General features: G+C 44.4%; 1 protein-coding gene across 3 annotated transcripts in view; it reads left to right on the top strand.

Moving 5' to 3' along the window:
• The window catches only part of LOC103116343 (multidrug and toxin extrusion protein 2-like), a 46484-nt gene that overhangs the window by 13423 nt on the left and 15115 nt on the right, over positions 1-17946 (top strand). For all 3 annotated transcript variants that reach the window (XR_009552991.1, XM_007526213.3, XM_060203185.1), the window contains exons 8-13: positions 2145-2242; positions 5591-5704; positions 7506-7573; positions 13339-13447; positions 14629-14704; positions 16404-16473. Coding sequence is in view for 2 of the 3 variants with exons in the window: in XM_007526213.3 (XP_007526275.1) it covers positions 2145-2242; positions 5591-5704; positions 7506-7573; positions 13339-13447; positions 14629-14704; positions 16404-16473 (535 nt within the window). In the remaining variant the exon portion in view is untranslated. The remainder of the gene's footprint in view (positions 1-2144; positions 2243-5590; positions 5705-7505; positions 7574-13338; positions 13448-14628; positions 14705-16403; positions 16474-17946) is intronic.

Below are 17946 nucleotides of genomic sequence, written 5' to 3'. Positions count from 1 at the left end.
GAAAAATGTTTAATAAGTAGGAGCCAGAAAGTAGGAACAGAGCACATGAGAGTAGGGATTTTAGGGTGGTAAGAAGCTAGGAAGTCTATTTTAGGTATCTAAAATACCTTTAGTGCCTTTAAAATGCCTTTAGTAATTTTTGCTTGAGTTTAATAGCTAACATGCAGATGGACTAAAAATATTGTCTGGGAAGATGGGGTTAGAGTTGAGAATAGGACTAGAAAGTTGGATTAGGGCAGAGAGTAGCTCCAAAAGTTGAAGAAAAAATATAAATACAATTAACTGTTTACCACTTCAATCTGACCCAGGGCCTATGTATGTACATATTTAGCACAGAAGCTTGTATAATCTCCAAATCCCTGTCAGTCTGAGCTTGCAATCCATGGTCACAACTGGGAACATTGGCAGGGTAGGATGACCCAGCCTCCTTTCGGAAAATGGGGCAGTCCCTACCGTTGCTTCTTCATAGTGAGGACAAGGTTCTGGAGAGGCCCTCTACAGGGCTTATGATGACATTCTTGATGGAAATGACCAGTGATGGTGCAATATTTATTTCTTAATGTTGATTATAGTGAAAAGTATACAGACCTGGGAGGTGGCTCAGTAGATAAAGCCTTGGATTCTCAAGCATGAGGGCCTGTGTTCGATTGGTCTCTGACATAATATGATGTCAGAGTGTTGCTCTGTCTCACTCTTCCTTTGACTACTAAATAAAAAAAATAAGGGAAGTCTTCCCCTTTCATCCCCCAAAAGAAATATAAAAGAGAAAGCAGAGTTTCTGGCTCTGGATCAGGGCCAGAATCTCATAGCATTGAAACTAAAGTACTTCCCTGATAGATTAAGATTAAATGGCCATGACCCGGACCACAATAGTTTTGGACATTATTTTGAGCTGTCATATCTACCCCTTTTAGCCAATTTTGTTTATATTTATTTATTTATTTGTTTGTTTTACCAGAGCAGTGCTCAGCTCTGGCTTATGGTGCTGCAGGGGATTAAATCTGGGACTTTTTAGTTTTATTTGTTTATATAAAATTTTTTAATTATTGCCAATAGGGTTATGGCTGGGGCTGTGTCTGCACAATGAGTCCACTGCTCCTTTTGGCCACATCTCTTTCTCCTAGCCTCCCTCACTCCTTCTCCACCTCCCTTCTCTTCTACCCTCTTCTTTTTGATAGAGACAGAGAGAAATTGAGAGGGAAATAAGAGATAGAGAGGGAAAGAGAGAGACACCTGCAGCACTGCTTCACTGCTTGTGAAGCTTCTCCCCCCACCCAAAGTCACCCATCCCCCACCCCCCACAGGTGGGGACCAAGGCCTTGAACCTGGGTCCTTGCACTTGGTAATATTTACACTCAGTCAGACACACCGCAGCCTGACCCCTAACCAGTTGTGTTTTTAAGTGCATTTACTGGTGGCTGAAGAGGTGGCACAATGAATAGAATATTCAGTTCACAAGCACAAAGTCCTGGGTTCAATACTGGCACTACATGTACCAGAGTCAATGTTCTGGTTCTTTGTCTCTGCTCTTCTTTCTCTCTCATTAGTAAATGAAAGTAAATCTTTGAAAATATCTCTCTTCTGGGTAAGACGAAGACTGTGGTAGGCTTTTCTGTCCTTTTGTTTTTCCATCAAGGAAAAGTAGCTTCAGGCTCTTTGATAAAATTCAACTTTGGGGAGTCAGGCGGCAGTGCAGCTGGTTAAATGCACATGACACAAAGCTCAAGGGCCAACTTGAGGGTCCCAGTTCGAGCCCCTGGCTCCCCACCTGCAGAGGAGTCGCTTCATAGGCAGTGAAGCAGGTCTTCAGGTGTCTTTCTTTCTCTCCCCCTCTCTGTCTTCCCCTCCTCTCTCCATTTCTCTCTGTCCTATCTATCAATGATGACATCAATAACAGTAACTATAACAACAGTGAAAACAACAAGGGCAACAAGAAGGAAAATAAATAAATAAATATTTAAAAAATTCAACTTTGATGGAAAGAAAACAAGTCTATTGCAAATGGATGAATGTTTAAAATACTAAAAAAAAAAAAACAAGTTTTTTAAAACTGATTCTTATATCATGTAAAAGCTCATCTCAGGTGGTCTCTTCATATTGGGAGGGATATTGTATTGGCACAGATAACAACTGCTTTTCCTCAGAGGATCTGCCTGGGCCAACACCACCTCCCAGTTCTTCCTGTGTGCGCTTCTGTTCCTCTACATTTGGTGGAAGAAAATCCATGTCAGCACCTGGGGAGGTAGGGCCAAAAGGGCACCTTACGTTGTGTTGTTATTAGGAAAGATGTAATTCTCCTTTTGGACTTGCTTTAGAGTTTTGTTCTGATCTTTTAGAAAACATTAAAAGTTATAGAGGACTGGGTGCTGGGGGTCCAGCATGATGGTGATGCAAAGACTTGCATGTCTAAAGTTCCAGAGGTCCCATGTTCATTTCCCAGTTCCACCATGAGCCAGAGGTGAGCAGTGCTGGGGGTAGGGAGGAGTTATAGGAGGGACCAAGTGGTGATACACCTCGTAGAGTGTGCATATTGCCATATGCATAGACCCAGGTTCAAACTCCTGGTCCCACCTACAGAGGGGAAGCTCCACTAGCAGTGAAACAACAATACTCTCTCTCTCTCCTTCCCTCCCTCCCTCCCTCCATTTTGCTATCTAACAATACTCTATATCTCCCCCTTCCCTCTCAATTTCTCTATCTCTATGTAAAATAAATGAGTATAATAATAAATTATCTAAATCTTCTTCCACTATCGAGGACTCAGGCTCTCACCTGGGTCATGTGCATGGGAAATCAGCACACTAACCAGGTGAGCTATCGTGCTGACCCAAAGGGTTTATTTTTCCTTTTTTTTTTTTTTAGCCCCCAGGTTATCACTGGGGCTCAAATTCAGCACCATAATCCACTGCTCCTGGTGGCTATCACCCTCTTTCTATTTTATTGCATAGGACAGAGAGAAGTTGAGAGAGGAATGGGAGGTAGAGAAAGACAGACAGCAGAAGCATCCCCCCTGTGGGCAGAGTTTGGAGGCTCAAATCTGGGTTTTTGTCCATGGTAATGTATGCACTTAGTAGGGTGCACCACCACCCACTTATATTGAAAATGGATTCCAGAAGAATTTAAAGACGGGTGCTGTCTTTGTTGATCTCACAGCAGCCTATGACACGGTCTGGCATCGTGGTCTCCTAGTCAAGATCTCAAGATGCCTGCCTCCATGGGTGGCCAACACTATATCGTTTCTTCTCCAAAACAGAAGATTCCGGGTGCATCTGGGTGACAAGTCTAGCAGATGGAGACTTGTCTCAAGTGGCTTCCCCCAGGGCTCTGTTCTGGCTCTTACGCTATTTAATATTTACATCAATGACCTTCCAGAAACTTCTTCAAGGAAGTTCATCTATGCCGATGACATCTGCTGTGCAACTCAGGCATCAAAGTTCGACATCCTCGAGGAAACACTCACGAAAGACATGTCTCTGATATCTGATTACTGTAAAAAATGGCGACTATTCCCTAGCACTGCAAAAACGGTATCATCTGTTTTCCATCTACACCATGCCTCGGCCTCGCGTGAGCTTAATGTGCAGCTTGGCGATACGAGAATCCGGCATGAAGCCCAGCCAGTCTATCTTGGCGTTACTCTCGATCGCACTCTGTCATTTCACGAACATCTCATAAAAACTGCAGCAAAGGTGGGCGCGAGGAATAACATCATTGTAAGACTGGCCAGCTCTTCATGGGGCGCGAGCGCTTCCACACTACGATCATCATCTCTGGCATTATGCTATTCCACTGCAGAATACTGTGCCCCAGTATGGTTCCGTAGCCCCCATGTCCACTTGGTCGATTCCAAATTATATTCCTCCATGAGGATAATTTCTGGAACCATCCATTCCACCCCGGTTCCATGGCTGCCAGTTCTTAGCAACATCGGCCCTCCAGATATTCGTCGGGATGCAGCATCATCTAAGTTCATTTCCCATGTCTACACTCAACCGGACCTGCCAATATACGCGGATATCTTCGCCCACCCTGTCCAACGCTTGACGTCTCGTCACCCAATCTGGTCCCCTACGCCTACACTGAACTTCTCTGTTCCAGACTCTTGGAAACAGAGTTGGCAGTCAGCTGAGGTAAAGAACAAACACCTCATCACAGACCCCTGCAAGCGTCAACCTGGCTTTGACCTAGCACGTTATGACTGGGCCCTCCTCAATCGCTATCGAACAGGCCATGGCCGGTGCGCCGCTATGTTCCATCGCTGGGGAGCCAGAGATGACCCGAACTGCCCCTGCGGCTCCAGACAGACTATGACCCACATAGTCAACGACTGCCACCTCTCCAGATTCAAAAGAGGTCTTGAAACTTTACATCAGGCTCAACCTGACGCTGTTGACTGGCTACGGAAGAAGGGCAAACGCTAGAAGAAGAACCACCACCCAGTTCCTCTTCCTTCCTTTTCTCCTTCCTCCCTAACTTTCTCCCTCCCTACCTCTCCTTCTTACCAGAGCACTGCTCACCTCTGTTTTATGGTGGTGCCAGGGATTGAACATGGGACTTCAGTACCTCAGGTATGAGAGTCTACTGCATAACCACTGTGCCATCTCTCTGGCTAGAGCTTATGCTTTATAGACCCTCACTGACAGAACTAATGGAAGTTGTATCTCAGTGTGAATAATGATAAGCCCAGAAGGAGAATATAAGATTCCCGGAGCCACTGTAAAGAAATGCATTTGTGAAACATGTTGTTAAAGCCAAACACAACACACCAGATTTAGAAATACAACCCCTTAAAAGGTGAGACTGGGGGAGAGGCACTGAATGTGGGCTGTCCTACCTCGGATAAAGATATAGGTCAGAAGAACAAGCATGGTCCAGGCAATTGCACACTTGGTAGAGCACACGTGTCACTATAATCAAGGACTTGTGTTTAAGCCCGCGGTCCCCACCTGCAGGGGGGAGATTCCCTAGTGGTGAAGCCATGTGCTATAGGTATCTATCTCTTTCCACCTCTCTCTCTCCCATCTCAATTACTTTTTGTTCTATCAAATCAAAATGAATTATTTTTAGCATATTTTTTAAGAGCATGAATTTGACAGCATGACAGAAAGCTTTGTGGTTGCCTGCTGAGCCACCACTTCTGCTCTTCTGCTAGAGGCTCTTGACCTTTCTCTAGGCCTGTAGTTCCTTAGCACGCCATCCTGAACAGTTTGCTCTTAGGCTTGTCATATCAACTAGTTCTAGCATGTTTTATTCATTTATTCATTCATTCATTGATAGAAAAAGAGAAATTCACCGCTTGTGAAGCTTCCCTCCTGCAGGTGGGGGCTGGGAGCTTGAACCTGGGTGCCTGTGTTAATGTGTACTGTACTGGGTACACCACTGCCAGGCCCCCCTGGAGTGTTCTGATTTTGATGGTGAATCTGAGGTGCCCTGGCCATTGAATTTTCAATTCCTAGAGGAGTGGACAATCCTCACAGCTGCCAGTGCTTGCATACCCTGTCCCCACCCTGCTGGCAGAGGAGGGCAGAGGGAATGGTCCAGCTCCCGGGACAGTCTGCTGACATAAACACTGCTTCCTCCCCTGCTGCAGGATGGACCAGGGCCTGCCTGCAAGAGTGGGGCTCCTTCATCCATCTGGCTGTGCCCAGCATGTTCATGGTGTGCATCGAGTGGTGGACCTTCGAGCTCGGGACCATACTTGCAGGTCTGTCCACAGTTTATCAGAAACAGAAGGAGTTTGCCACCAGCCTGACCCCTGGGGCTTGGTGCTTGCATGACTCCACCATTCCCAGAGGCTGGTTTCTTTCCTCTAGATGGAGGGTGAGAGACAGAGAGAGGAGAGACATTGCAGCCCAGCTTATGAAGTTCTCCCCGGCAAGTGCTCCTATGTGATGACCCTAGGACTCAAACCCAGGTCCTTGTGCATGGCAACATGCTTGCTCTACTGGATGAGCTACTGCCTAGTCCTTGATTAAAGTTACTTTAGAGGCTGGACCCTTGCTTCTTCTTCTCCTTCTTCTTCTTTTTGGTTTATTTATTTATTTATTTATTTATAATTTTATTTATTTATAAAATGGAAACACTGACAAGATCATAGGATAAGAGGGGTACAGTTCCCACCATCTGAGCTCTGTATCCCGTTCCTTCCCCTGATAGCTTTCCTATTCTTTAACCCCCTGGGAGTATGGAGCCAGGGTCATTGTGGGATGCAGAAGATGGAAGGTCTGGCTTCTGTAATTGCTTCCCCACTGAACATGGGCGTTGACAGGTCAATCCATACTCCCAGCCTGCCTCTCTCTTTCCCTAGTGGGGCAGGGCTCTGAAGAAGTGGGGCTCCAGGACACATTGGTGGGGTCATCTGCCCGGGGAGGTCCGGTTGGCATCATGGTAGCATCTGGAACCTGGTGGCTGAAAAAGAGTTAACATATAAGGCAAACTCTTGTTTCTCCTTTCTCTTCATTTTATCAGACTCCCCAGGAAGTTTTCAATTTAGATTTAGATTTTTTAAGCTGGGCTTCACAGCCTTTTACTTTGTAGATTTAGGTAGGGAGACAGGTGTCTACTGCAGTCACAGGGATTGAAAGCAAATACAAACAAACAAACAAAAAATCTAGGTCATGGGACTGTCAGACCATTTTCTCCTCCAGCTAGTTTTTGCTAAGAGTCAAGCTAACTTTTCTCTCTTCAGAAAGAAAGAAAGACTGGGGCAGAGAGGCAGAGAGTGAAAGAAACCACAGCATCAAACCTTCCTTGAATGCTGTGGGGGCCAGGCTCGAGCATAGGTTGTACATATAGCAAAGCAGTGCACTATCCAAGTGAGCTATTTTTCTGGCCCCATTTACACAAAGCAGTAAGACCTTAGTTGTCTTTTTGCTGGTAAAGTAACAAAATGTTGTATAACCCGAGGGTGATAATAGTAACTGATGTTAACAAGTCTGTGAAAATGCCATATTTCTATCAGCTTCATAGATATTCTCTCTGCTTCTCTCCTTCACCTCTGATTGTGACCTGATATGTCCCTGAGGAAGGACCTGCCATTCTAGAAATCTCACTGTTTTATTTCTTTTTAAGAACATTTATTCATTTATTTATTGAAAGAAAGAACCAAAACATCACTAGCACATGGGATGCCAGGGATCAAACTCAGGACCTCATGCTAGAGAGTCCAATGTTTATCCACTGCACCACCTCCTGGGCCCATTAATTTCTACTTTAAGCCTGAGGTCTTTTCTGTGATAAAGAATAGCTTGTGGAATGGGTCAGAGATGCACTTTAGCGGCTTGGGTCCTCTGCAGCTTTCTGGAGCGAATGCCTGTGGCTCTCAGTGGAGGTGGTGAATTCTGCTGTCGGGTGGTACCTCGGGAGCTGGCCTCTTAGAATCATATGTTGTCCTTCTGAGCCACAAGCCCACCTCTAATTCTCAGAAGTGAGCACAAGGCTTAGCCCCTAAGGAAAGTATCTGCTGGGACTCACTGTCTGAAATCTGCTTTGTGCCAACCTTCCAGGGCTGATCAGCGTGACGGAGCTGGGGGCGCAGGCCATTGTCTACGGGCTTTCCTCTGCAGCCTACATGGTAAGCACCTTGGGTGGGCCCAGCAACTGCTTCCCAGGGACTCTGCACAGGCGTTGCCTAGGCTTTCACTCACCATGTGAAATGCCCACCTGCCTGGCTGTGTACTGACAAGAGAAAGGAGTCAGCAAGAGAGAGCATGGGTGGTGTTTGCTTATTTTTATTTTGGGAGAGAGAGAAAGAAAGAAACCATAGTACCAAAGCTTCCTCCAATGTTGTGGGCTGGGCTTAAACCTGGCAAGGCAGCACAATATCCAAGTGAGCTATTTTGTCAGCCCTGGTCCATTTTTGTTTGTTTTCAATATGATGATATGATATATGATATGATATGACATGACATGACATGACATGATATAAAAAGGACAGAGAGAGATAACACCAGAACATCACTCTGGCACATGTGATGCCAGGGACCCCATGCTTGAGAGTCCTATACTTTATCTACTATGTCACCTCCTTGGTGGCTCCATGTTTTTTTGAAACTTTGTCCATATTTATTTTGTTCTTAATCTTAAAAATGAAAAAAAATTACTTAGAATTGATGTCATCTAAGAATAAAAAGGAAGGAGCCATGGAGACATCACAGCGGCAGTGCAACAGACCTCCATGCCTAAGGCACCAAAGCTCTCAGGTTAAATTTGTGGCAGGTTATATTTGTGGCTGAACTGTGCTCTGGATAAAAAAATAAAAAAAAATCAAACTCAAAAGTAAGAATAGTGGCCCTGCAGGGGGTTCGGTGGGTAAAGCCTTGGACTCTCAGGCAGGGTTTGAGTTCAAATGCTGGAATGTGCTAGAATGATTCTCTCCCTCTCCCCCCACCTCTCTCTCTCTCTCTCTCTCTCTCTCATAAATAAAAACAAATTTCAAAATAAGAATAAAAAAGAGGTCTGTGTAGGAGCAAATCCTACAGTGTAGAAGTCAGGAATAGAAGGACACCCAGCCAAGTGCCAGACCAGGCCAGTGTGGAAGGTGAAAAAAGTGGAAGAGTGTATTTGGCAGCTGCTCTAAAGAAGGGTCCGCAGGGGACCACAGGTTGGTGGAAAGAGCTTGGATAAGGGCGAAGAGTGGACAGAACTCTCGTGCAATGAGTGAGGACCAGGAGTGAGTGCTATATTTATTTATTTAGAGATTTATTTAGTTAGTTGTAGATGAAAGAATGAGAAGAGAAGACACCAGAACATCACTGGCATATTTGATGCCAAGAATTAAACCCAGGATCTCATGTTTGAGAGTCCAACTCCTTACCCACTGCACTACCTCCTGGGCCACCTAAACCTTATGTTAGTTGTATGTATGTAACCAACACCACAGTGCACTGGTATTGGAATTTCCAGGCCCTCTTGCCTAAATGCTCTACCTGCCAAGGAGGACAGAGGAGTAGCCACCGCTGCTGTAGGCAGCTGTGTCTACAGTGGTTGATGTTGAGAAGCACACATCTGAGGGGGGCTCAGTTTACATCTCTCTGAAAGCTGGTAACATGAGAGCTGGTTTGTCTCATGGTCATTTAAGCTTATCTCTAGATCTGTTCTACAAGTTCTTTTGCAGGTTTCCTTACAAAAAAAAAAATCTTCATTGTTTTCATGTTGGCATATTATATGACATTTTCCATCTGGAGTTGGGGAGGTAGCCAACAGAGAAAGAAAGAAGATTAGGAATAGAAAGAGAGAACTGTGGGTAATACAAAATAAGGCAGTAGGTTTCAACCCATAGAGTATGGTATCACAGTTAAGGGAAGCTCATACCAGTTAAGACTCTCAAGTTAGTAGGAGAAGATGGTGACACACCTAGTTGAGCACAAGGCCCGGGTTCAAGTCCCCAATCTCTCTATCAGCTCTCCCTTACCTCTCAATTTCTCTCCGTATCCTAAATAAACAAGTAATTTTTAAAAAAGAAGCTCTTGGGTTAGACTGCTACTTGCCACTTTGTATCTCCTTGTCACAGTTCAAACCACATTGAGGGTGGGAGCAGGCAGTGGCACACCCAGTTAAATGCACATACTACAAAGTGCAAGGATCCACACAAGGATCCAGGCTTGAGTACCCGCTACTCACCTGCAGGGGGGGCGTTTCATGAGCAGTGAAGCAGCTCTGTAGGTATCTGTCTTTCTCTCTCTCTCTCCCCCTCCTCTCTCAATTTCTCTCTGTCCTATCCAATAAAATGGAAGAAAAATGGCCACCAATGGCAGTGGATTTGTAGTGCAGGCATCAAGCCCCAGTGATAACCCTGGAGGTAAAAAAATAAAAGTAAATTGCATTTATGGGCTACTTTTTTCCCCTTTTAACGTTACACAGACATTAAAAAAAATTTTATTTATAAAAAGGAAACATTGACTAAACCATAGGATAAGAGGAGTACAACTCCACACAATTCCCACCACCAGAACTCTGTGTCCCATCCCTTCCCCTGATAGCTTTCCTATTTTTTAACCCTCTGTGAGTATGGACCCAAGGTCATTGTGGGATGCAGAAGGTGGGAGGTCTGGCTTCTGTAATTGCTTCCTTGCTGAACACAGGTCCATCCATACTCCTAGCCTACACAGACATTTTTTTTTTTTTGCCACCTGCGCTTAACCCGCTGCGCTACTACCCGACTCCCCACAGACATTTTTTAAAAGGTCTTATTTGCCTGTGTGTAATCTGTACCCAATTGTAACATTTATTCTCTTATCATCTCACTTTTTGGATTTTTGTTTGTTTCCAGTTTCTCCCATCATCAGCACTGTTTCACTGACTATCTTTATGTGTAGAACTTTATCCTTGAGAAGGTCAGCCCATACAGCAACTACTGTATGGCCACCAGGAACACAAGATCTGAGTGAGCCATTTCGTGGGCCCTATCAGCTGCTTTTTGTTATTTCAAGTTCTCTGAGGAATGAGGGTTATCTGGTTGTCCCTTGCTAGTTATCGTTTGTTTGCAGTTTGGCGTTTTACTGGCTTTCTTTTCTCTTATCAATCTGTATGAGCTTGTTGTGACTAATATATTGTTATTAGTTTTCTCTTGGTTGTACTTGTGACCAGTTTTCTTCACTATATCCTATCTTTAAGACATTTTTTTTTTATTTGAAGCTCAATCCATGATTTGCTCACACAGTTCAGGTTGCAGAGCTGAAGTAAAATTGCTCCTTCCTTAGTCTGCTTCTCCAGAGCTGTAGCACTCTGGAACCTTTTGATTATGCCTGTAATGCTTATCCCCAACACTTAATACCTGCAGTCCATGTCACTTTTTACTCCTGGGAGGGAGGGAGGGAGTTAAAACATACACTTCTACTCAGTACCTCCCTCTGCTGGATTTTCTTTGTTTGTTTTTTCTCTTCTTTTTAGGTAGAGACAGGCTAGGAGTGGGGGTCGGGGCACCAACCACAACCCTGAAGTTCCCTTCAGTGTGGTGGGGGCTGGGCTTAAATCTGGTCACATACCTGGCAAAGCAACACAAAATCTGAGTAAGCCATTTCATGGGCCCTGTCAGCTGTTTTTTGCTATTTCAAGTTCTCTGAGAAGTAAATGAGGATGGCCACTTTTATGATATGAACTACTTAGACTTTTGCCTTTTTGCTTATTTGAATGCAGTGTGAGGATGCATCTGGGGCCTTGAAAATGATGTCTGTATACTTCACTGCCGAGCTGTGAATCGCCCAATGATTCTTAGATGTTTTTGTGAGAGACTCCAGAGGACCTTTCTACCATCCCTGGAGTCCTTTGGTGTTCAAAGGTGGTGTCAAGGATCAAACCTGGGGTCTGTGATCTGCTCTTTGAACCACCTCCTATTTATATCTTGATCCAATAACCATGTACATATAATCTTTATTTTCCTTCTGCCTTTTCTTTTTTTTTTTTTTTTGCTTCCAGGGTTATCAATGGGGCTCAATGCCAGTACTGTGAATCCACTGCTCCTGGTGACCATTTTTATTTATTATTGCATACATAGGACAGAGAGAAATTGAAAGGGGCAGGGAGATAGAGAAAGAGAAAGACACCTGCTGACCTGCTTCACTGCTCATGAAGTGGAACTCCTGCAGGTGGGGAGTGGAGCCTCAGACTCGAATCCTTATGTGGGTCCTTGTGCTTTGTAAAATGTGAGCTTAACTGGTGCACCACTGCCCAGCCCCCTTTCCTTCTTTCTTTATCTCTGTTGGTTTTGTGGGGTGTGTGTGTGTATGTGTGTGTGTATGTGTGTGTGTGTGTGTGTGTGTGTGTGTGTGTGTGTGTTGTTTGCTGTTTGTTTTGTTTTGCTTAACAGAGAACTTCTCAATTCTGGCTTATTGAACCTGGAACCTCAGGTTCAATTCTGGGGTTGAACCTGGAACCTCAGAACCTCAGTCATGAGAGTCTCTTTGCATAATCGTTATGCTGTCTCCCCTACCCCCTCCCATTTTTCTTTCTTTCCTCCTTTCCTACTGAGATGAGAGAGGAGAGGCTCCTGCAGGTAAGATGTGTTCTCTAGGTAAGAGCCATCACCCTGCCTGACCTGCCAACTTTATAGACACTGTAACTTGACCCCTTAAATTGTAAGACAAGCAATATTGTGTCCTTGTATTTTTTTCACCTCAGCTTCTCATTGACCTTCTGAATTCTGTGAGTTCAGTAACAGCCAGATGCTATTCAGAGCACTTTAAAAAGAGCAGTAACTCACCAAGTCCTCACTGCAAAGGCCATAGAAGGCATTCACAGTCAATGAGATAGCTCACCTGGGAGGGTGCCTGCTTTGCCACAACCACAACCCAGGTTCTAGCACCCCCCACAGCACTGGGGGAAGCTTCAGTGCCATGGTGTCTGTCCTTCTCTCCCTCTGTTTCTGCCTTTGTATCTAAAAAGGTTTGTCCAGAACAGTGAGGCCACAGTGATGACACCAACAGCAAAAAAGAAAGAAAAGAAGCAAGGAAGGTTCTAACTTTAGATACTCAACAATTAAAGTGAAGTTTTGGCATTTGGAGGGACTTATCTCAGTGTGATGGGTAGCTAGACCTGTGGAGTGGACTGTTGAGCACATTCTGCAGTGTTACGAAGCAACATTCATGTGTATCATTGACGTCAAATTCACTGAGTTCCTGCTTTGTACCAGGTTTTGTTCTAAGTGCTCTTTTCCTATACAGTTAATGTTTACTAATGTATTCTTCTAAGATTGAATTTTATTGCAGCTACACTAAATTGTATCTTTTGTGTGTGTGTGTGTTTCCAGTGTTATTGCTGGGGCCCAGTGCCTGCACTACGAATCCTCTGCTCCTGGAGGCTATTTTTTCCTCTTTTGTTGCCCTTGTCATTGTTGTGTTATTATTATTGTTATTGTTGTCATTGTTGTTGGATAGAATGGAGAGAGGAGGGGAAGACAGAGGGGGAGAGAAAGACAGATACCTGTAGACCTGCTTCACTGATTGTGAAGCGACCCCCCTGCACGTGGGGAGCTGGAGACTTGAACCGGGATCCTTATGGAGGTCCTTGTGCTTTGTGCCATGTGTGCTTAACCCACTGTGCTATTGCCCTGCCCCATACCTTTTTTTTTTAAAGATGAATTAACTAATGAGAGAGGGGAAGAGGAGAGAGAGAGAGAGAGAGAGAGAGAGAACCAGAGCATCTCTCTGGCACATGTGATGCCCCAGATGGAACTCAGGACCTCATGCTTGAGAGTCCAGTGCTTAATCCACTGTGCCCTCTCCCCAGCCACTTGAACTGTATGTTAACTGTTTGTATTTAGCCAGCACTGCAATGCACTAGGATTGGAATTCCAAGCCCCTCTCACTTGGAAGAGCTCATGATCTGATCGTCCATCCCCAGGTGCCTTTTGGCTTCAGTGTGGCGGCCAGTGTCCGTGTGGGCAATGCCTTGGGATCCGGGGACGCGGCGCGGGCTCGACACTCCTGCATCACTGTGCTCCTGTGTGCCAGTGAGTACTGTCCCCCCCGCTTTGGGCCCAGCTTTCCCTTCCCTCCACCAAAGTAAGAACTGACACATCAGCTTCTCTAGGAACTGGCTGACATGTGCACTTTGTTCTTTCTAGTTTTCTCCTTTAATGAAAACTTCTTATTTGAGGGAGTTTTGGGTGGGGGACCCCAGGCTTCATGCCTGCATGATTTCATTGTACCTAGCAGGCTCCCCCCCCAATCCCTTTTCAACTCACAGAGGGAGAGAAAGCAAGACAGTGTGACACTGTCTCTCCACTCATAAGCTTCTCCCCTGAAGGTGCACCCATGTGGTGGCTAGGGACTCGAACTCAGGTTCTTGTGAATGGTAGTGTGTGCTATACTGAGTGAACCTGTGTTCTCTGCCCCTATCCCTATCAGTTTTTATTTTAAATATTTTATTTATTTATCAGTGAAATAGAAAGAGAGAACCAGACATCACTCTGGCACATGTGATGCTGGGGGTGAAACTAAGGACTCTATGCTTTATTCACTGCACACCTCCCAGACCACATCCTGTCATTTTTAATGTTCTGGATTCTAAGCATTTAGATTCTGATGGTGTTGACATCTTAATGAGTATTTTTTTGTATAAATTTCCCTTAGAATAAAGAGTGAGAATCACCCTCCCCCATAGTTGCTGTTTTCATCAATGCTGGGAAGAAACACTGTTTAAGTGATTATATTCCTTTTTTTTTTAACTTGGAAAATTGTTTTAATTTATGATTTATGTCTTTTTGTAAATTGTGCTTTAGTATTTATATGAGCAATTGCTGCCTAATACAAATGGCTCTACATTTTCTTCACAGAGTTTTACTTCTTATCCATCTGGATACTAATTGAGATACTCTTATACTTACTCATTTTGATTTTTCTTTTTTAAAATTTATTTATTGGGGTATTAATGATTTACAGTTGAAAGTAAAAGACAATAATATCTACATGCACGACATTTCCACATAACAATGCAACCCCCACTAGGTCTTCCCCTGCCATCATGTTCCAGGACCTGAACCTCCCCCTGCCCCATCTAGAGTCTTTTACTTTGTTGCAATACACCAAGTGATTATATTTCTTAAATCATTTGGCACAAATATGAGAAGTTGTAATGTTCTTTGCCACATTCAGGAGAGGGTCCACTTCCTGTTGCTTCTGTCTTCTCTAGGTGTTTGTGGACTAGTAGTGGGTGTTTTCCTGGCTGCTTTGAAGGATGTGGTTGCCTACATATTCACCAGCGACAAGTGAGTGCTGGATTCTAGAACTGATTAATGGGTTTCACACTAGGAAATGTGCACGCATCCAGGAATGAGAACCACAGTACCAACTCTTAAGTGGATGTTTGTTTGTTTGTTTGTTTGTTTATGAGAGGGAGATAGAACCAGAGCACCACTCTTGCACATGTGATGCTGAGGGTTGAACTCAGAACTTCATGCTTGAGGGCCCAAAGCTTTATCTACTGTGCCACCTCCTGAGCCACTGAATTTGAATGTGCTGAACTAAAGAAGGCCTGTGGAAACCATCCACACTTTCCTGGTGCCCAGCTCCTTTACCCACCAATCTTGAGCAGGGGTTCTCTTGTGTTTCATACTGGCTTTGCCCAGGAAGATAGAGAGAAAACACAGGGACTACTGGATTCCCAGAAAAGTTCCTCCTCACCTAGGGTCAGCTGGCAGCATGTGCACCTTAAAGGAACTCACCATGTTTGCATAACTATTGGGTTGTCAAAAAAGTCATGACATGTTTTTGCAGAGAGATATATGTCATAACTTTTCTGACAACTCAGTATCTCCATGCAGTAAAGTGGCTTTTGAATAGATTTAGTGCTCTGTAAAGACAATGCTTCCATGATTTGTAGCCATTGTGTCAGGTCACCCTCAAGAAGAAATCCATTTTTATCACATTTCAATGTGTTCTTCTCAATTCATATTGCTGCTGTTGTTATTGCCACCAGGGTTATTGCTGGGACTTGGTGCCTGTACAATGACTTCACTGCTCCCTGTAGCTTTTTTTTTTTAATTTCTCTGTTTTTTCATTAAGTTTTTATTTATTTATTGGGGCATACTTTTATTTATTTATTTCATGGAGATACACAAAGGCAGGCACATACACACACACACACACAGAGAGAGAGAAAGAGAGAGAGAGAGAGAGGGGCAGACTCCAGAGCACTGCTCAGCTCTGGCTGATGGTGGTACAAGGAATTGAACCTGGGACCTCAGAGATTCAGGCATGAGAGTCTTTTTATACAGCCATTATGCTGTGTCCCCAGCCCTCCTTTCTTTCCGCTTCACTTCCTTTCCCTTCCCTTTTCTTTTCCTGATAGAGACAGAAAGAAATGGGGGAGGAGGGAGAGACCCAAAGCACTGATCCACTGCTCATGAAGCTACCCTCTTCCCACTCCCCTCAGGTGATGACCAGGTGCTTAAACCTTGGTCCTCATACATGGCAACATATTCATTCTACTGTGTGTGCCACAGCCTGTCCTTCTCATATCTCTCATTAAGTAGAAATATACTCTTCTACCCATGAAAGGATCCTAGTTTGAGCCCCCAGCTCCCCACCTGCAGGCAGGTTGCTTCACAAGCGGTGAAGCTGGTCTATAGGTGTCTATCTTTCTCTCCCCCTCTCTATCGTCCCCTCTCCTCTTAATTTCTCCAGAAAATGGAAAAAATGGTGGGATCCGGCAGTAGCACAGCAGGTTAAGCACACATAATGCAAAGCACAAAGACCAGCATAAATAAAAAATGGCCAACAGAACCTGTGGATTTGTAGTGCTGGCACCAAGCCCCAGCAATAACCCTGGAGGGAAATAATAAATAAATAAATAAATAAATAAATAAATAAATAAATAAATAAAATGTAGTCTTCTGAGTGAACCCACTGATTGCATGGCCAGACTTGTGTTAATCATGGCTGTGCTACTTGCTATTCTTCCAACAGAGACATCATCTCCCTGGTCAGTCGTGTGGTGCCCATCTTCGCCCCCTTCCACCTGTTTGATGCACTTGCAGTGAGTCTTTGGGATGGTCTGGCTCCACTGTACAAAGTGAAATCTGTTTTGTGTTCCTGACTCTTGAGTTCAATAGCTGACATTTCACTGTTGAAAAGAGAGGGGGGCTCTTGCTTCAAGGACTCTGAGCTGTCTGTAGGGGAGGTGGTTACTTAGGGGCCCAGCACCTCAAAGGGGAGTAGACCTGTGTTATCCGGGACTGTCCTGGCCAAGTGGTGAGGTGTTGTCTGCTTATGACCTCCAAGCCAGCCCCTGCTGCCTCTGACTTAGTACTAAGCACTCAGAAACACTTCTCTAGGCTAGTCTTCTGTGGATGTGCAGGCATCTTAAAAATCTTTCCACTGGAAATGAAAAATAAAGGACACAGATAAAGTTCTCCCACAGATAATATTTAAATATGAATTGGCAATGATATAATTATGAACATGTTACTGGAAGGGTGTTATTACAACTTTGTCATGTTTATGGGTGATTAATGTGATGATAATTTGAAATAAATTTCTTATAGAAATGAGAAAGAGGGAGTTGGGCGGTTGTGCAGTGGGTTAAGTACATACGGTGCCAAGCGCAAGGACTGGCATAAGGATCCTGGTTCAAGCCCCCAGCTCCCCACCTTCAGGGAAGTCACTTCACAGGTGGTGAAGCAGGTCTGCAGGTGTCTATCTTTCTCTCCCCCCTCTGTCTGCCCCTCCTCTCTCCATTTCTCTCTGTCCTATCTAACAATGATGACATCAATAACAACAATAGCTACAACAACAATAAAAAAGGGACAGCAAAAGGGAAAATAAATAAATAAAATAAAATAAATGAGAAAGAAAGGAAAAAAAAACTTTCACTGAACCCTGGAACCATCCTCCCATTTGAGGTCTTACACCAGTCTCAGCACTTAGTCTCAGAGCAAGAGTCTACATCTGTAGCCCAGGAGCTAGCTCAGTGGGTTAAGTGTTGAACTCTCAAGCATGATGTCCTGAGTTCCATCCCCAGCATCACATATGCCAGACTAAGTCTCTGCCTGGCTCTCCCTCTTTCCTCTTTCATTAATAAATCTAATAAGCAAACACTGGCTGTCAGGACAGTGTGGAAGAGAGTGAGACACTTGTCATCACCCTAGCTTTGGGTGTTTTTGAAGCCCACTCTGCTGCACTGGCTTTCAGTTGCCATGTCAGATTAGTTCCTTTTAATAGTTTACATTTTTTACTGTGAGGACTTCCTCTCTCTCTCTCTCTCTCTCTCTCTTCCCTCCTTTCTTTCTTCCCTTCTCTCTCTTTCTCTCTCTCTCTACATTTTTTTACTGTGAGGACTCTCTCTCTCTCTCTCTTTCTTTCTTTCTCTTTTCAAAGGACTGCTCAGCTCTGGCTTATGGTAAGGCTAGGGATTGAACCTGGGAACTCAGAGCCTCAGACAAGAGTCTGTTTGCAAGACTATTATGCTATCTCCCCTGCCTGTGAGGATTTTCATGCATGATTCCACCAA

The sequence above is a fragment of the Erinaceus europaeus genome, chromosome 12, assembly GCF_950295315.1.
Source record: "Erinaceus europaeus chromosome 12, mEriEur2.1, whole genome shotgun sequence".
Taxonomy (NCBI): Eukaryota; Metazoa; Chordata; class Mammalia; order Eulipotyphla; family Erinaceidae; genus Erinaceus; species Erinaceus europaeus.
The sequence above is the reverse complement of the archived record's forward strand: the minus strand, read 5'-3'. Positions and strand labels throughout refer to the sequence as shown.